Here is a 2,842-nt window from a genome sequence, read left to right as displayed (position 1 = left end):
AAGAAGAAATATGTGACATGAGAGCAGCTGTGACCTCATGTAGCTCCTTAGAAATCAGAAATAAGGAAGCTGGGATGTTCTTCTAACGTTGATTAATTTTCTCAAACTCTTCTGCACATGTCTGCTCCACGGCCACTCCGCTGACCTCTGGTTTCCACTCGTTGCAGTTTCGACCACAGCCTTGTGCCAGAAGATGATGGAGGTGGTTCCTCAGCAGTAGAAGTTGTAGAAGGCTCCGCCCCCCCACCCCAGCCAGCGGCCAATCAGACAGCAGCAACAGCGACCTCTGGGCTCTGACATCGCCGCGGACGAAGCCTGAACCTCTGATGAACAGTTTCACCGACTCACCCTCACACACACACACACACACACACACACACACACACATGATCCGACACACACCCGTCTGCAGGGTGACGATGAGGACCTGACGGAGGCGCCGCCGCCGCCGTCTGCTCCTGTTTCCTCTCCTTCTTTTTGTTACTGACATTTCGGGGTTTGTTTTTTTTGACTATTTTTTAGTCGGCACCATTTGTAGTTTCCTGTTGTTTTTATATGTTTGTCTGATGTTTTGTGTGGACGTTCAGGTGAAGTGACCCGCTCCCTCTCTCCCATCAGAACCCTTGTCGTGTTTAGAAAGTCGTGCCTTACGTTGGCATTAATGAATCCATGAAGCTGTTCACGTCGATGGACACTAAATCCTGAGCAACCAGGAGCTGAGAGAAGCGACTTCTGACTACAGCAGCTCAACGTGTCGCTGCCGACGTCGTTCCACGTCTTCGCTGATGTGACGAGTCAAACCTTTAGAGATTTTTTAAAGCAATCAGATGGATGCTGCTGCGTTTTTACCCTCATGCAGGTGGTTACATTAAGCCCATTTCATATGACATGTTTATCTGAGTGTGCAGCCTACTGATGCCATCTGTGTATGTTTCCACTTTAAAGAGCCCACATTATGCAAATTCATCTCCTGGAGCATATCATGTGCTCTAATGTTAGACAAAAAGCTCATTACTTTCATCATACTGTAGCTCCTCGCTTCGTTTTCTCTGTCGTGATCGCTGAAGCTAGCGTTTGCCCCGTTACTGCTAATGCTAACGTGTCGCATGGTGACGTAGATGGAATAAAAAAAGACTTTAAATGAGGGCGGATAGGAGCAGAGTTTTCCCTTTGGTGTGGAAAGCATCTACAGAACACTAACTTAAACGTAAAAAAAAAAACAAAACAATAGTGGCTCTTTAAAGCACCAAAGCAGAGGTGCATGCTGGGAAACTGTAACTGAAGAGAAGTGGGTCAAAACTTTTTTTTTTTTTTTTCTTTCTGCTGTTGATTATTTTTCGGGTCGCTGAGCTTCGGGGGGATCGATACGCCAGCGTTCAGCGCTGCCAGACGAAGCTACGTCACGCCCAGAGAGTGGAATACTTCAGCCGGTCTGCTGTTAAAAACGTAGACGGACGGAAAGGAAAGCTCCTGTTTAGTAGCGTTTGTTAGGATGGTCACCGTCGGAGTCGGTCGGTGTCGGCGGGTGGGAGGTCAGAGGGGACGAGGGAGGGTCTTTTTTTAAATTTTTCATTTGGGAAGGAAGTGCAGAAGGAGCAAAGATCACAGAATGAACTGCTAGTGTTGTTTTTGTTTGTTTTTGTTTTGTTGTTGTTGTTTTTTTTTTTTACTTCACACAGTCAGCGACAACCAGAAGAAGTTTTTAGTGCTGTATTATTACTATTAACGTCGTCCTCCCTCTCTGGCGAATAAAAACAAAAACGAAAAAAAAAGGACCAAAAGCACACGTTGCCGTGGATACGGGAGGGTGTACAGTGTGACTTCGTAGAGCTAGAAGCCTTTTTTTTTTCTAACACTCCAGCCGTCGCACAGGACCGACGGGGGAGGGAAACTAACCCGGAAAATAGGACTGTAGAACGTTTATTTATTTATTTTTTAGTCAACTTTGTTTGTTTATTGTTATTTAGTCCCTCTAATTTGTTTACAGGGCATTTTGTGAAGAAGTGCTTTACAAATAAACCTTGAGTTTTTGTTTTTTTTCCACTCCTGTGTTTTCTTGTGTTTGATTTTTTTTTTTTACTTGTTTTTATTTATTCCATCTGAAATCATCTGCTCGACCAGCTCTGGTTTAACTCAAACTATATCAGAAAGTATAAATATTTAAAATGCTATCTGTGATATTTTAGGTTGATATATTTAAAAAAAAAAAAAAAGAAAAGAAAAGAAAAGAAAAAAGCTCATTGACCCGCTTTTAACACTTTTTACTTTTTATTGTTTTTAAATGTGTCGGTGACATTTGAGGCTGTTTCAACAACAATATCTGAGGAACTATAAAAGATAAAAGCCTGAAATGTTCACTGTTATTTCTTGTCATGTTATTAATGTAGAATCTACAATATCAGACAAATAGATCAAATAATCTCTGATTAAGGTTGAGTTGCAACATGTTAGTTTACCTTCAAGCATTGCTTCCAACAAGTGTTCAAATATAATAAATATAAACACGTAAAGTATAAAGTTCTCTGTTTTCTAGCCAAAAATGGAGGCTCTCAAAATGAAGAATACGTCCACATTCAAAGCTTTTCTGTTCTTATTTGTGTTTGGAGAACCATTTTGAAACTCTTGGATCTGCCTGGTTCAGACTGTTGAGCAATGTTTTATTTTTCTGGTTCAGCTCATCGAATCAAAGTTATGAAAATTCAGTGAAACAAACTTTTATTTTTGTTCCATATTAAAGTATTCTGTGGGTTTATCTTTTGTCTTGCTGTGAGCTGCAGCTACATGTGGTTCAGTAAATACCACCAGCTGACTTCTGTGTTGAAGTGAGCTCAAAGATTTCATT

The 2,842-nt window shown here is 41.3% G+C and overlaps 1 protein-coding gene across 1 annotated transcript in view; it reads left to right on the top strand.

The window, feature by feature from the left end:
• The window catches only part of slc7a5 (solute carrier family 7 member 5), a 33,713-nt gene extending 31,670 nt beyond the window's left edge, over positions 1-2,043 (top strand). Inside the window, exon 10 of the mRNA XM_008286522.1 lies at positions 168-2,043. Coding sequence (XP_008284744.1) covers positions 168-220 — 53 coding nt within the window. The 3' untranslated portion in view covers positions 221-2,043. The remainder of the gene's footprint in view (positions 1-167) is intronic.
• The last annotated feature ends 799 nt before the right edge of the window (positions 2,044-2,842 follow it).

This window comes from Stegastes partitus, unplaced genomic scaffold (assembly GCF_000690725.1).
Source record: "Stegastes partitus isolate 25-593 unplaced genomic scaffold, Stegastes_partitus-1.0.2 Scaffold458, whole genome shotgun sequence".
Taxonomy (NCBI): Eukaryota; Metazoa; Chordata; class Actinopteri; family Pomacentridae; genus Stegastes; species Stegastes partitus.
This window is presented reverse-complemented; position numbering and strand designations above follow the sequence as displayed.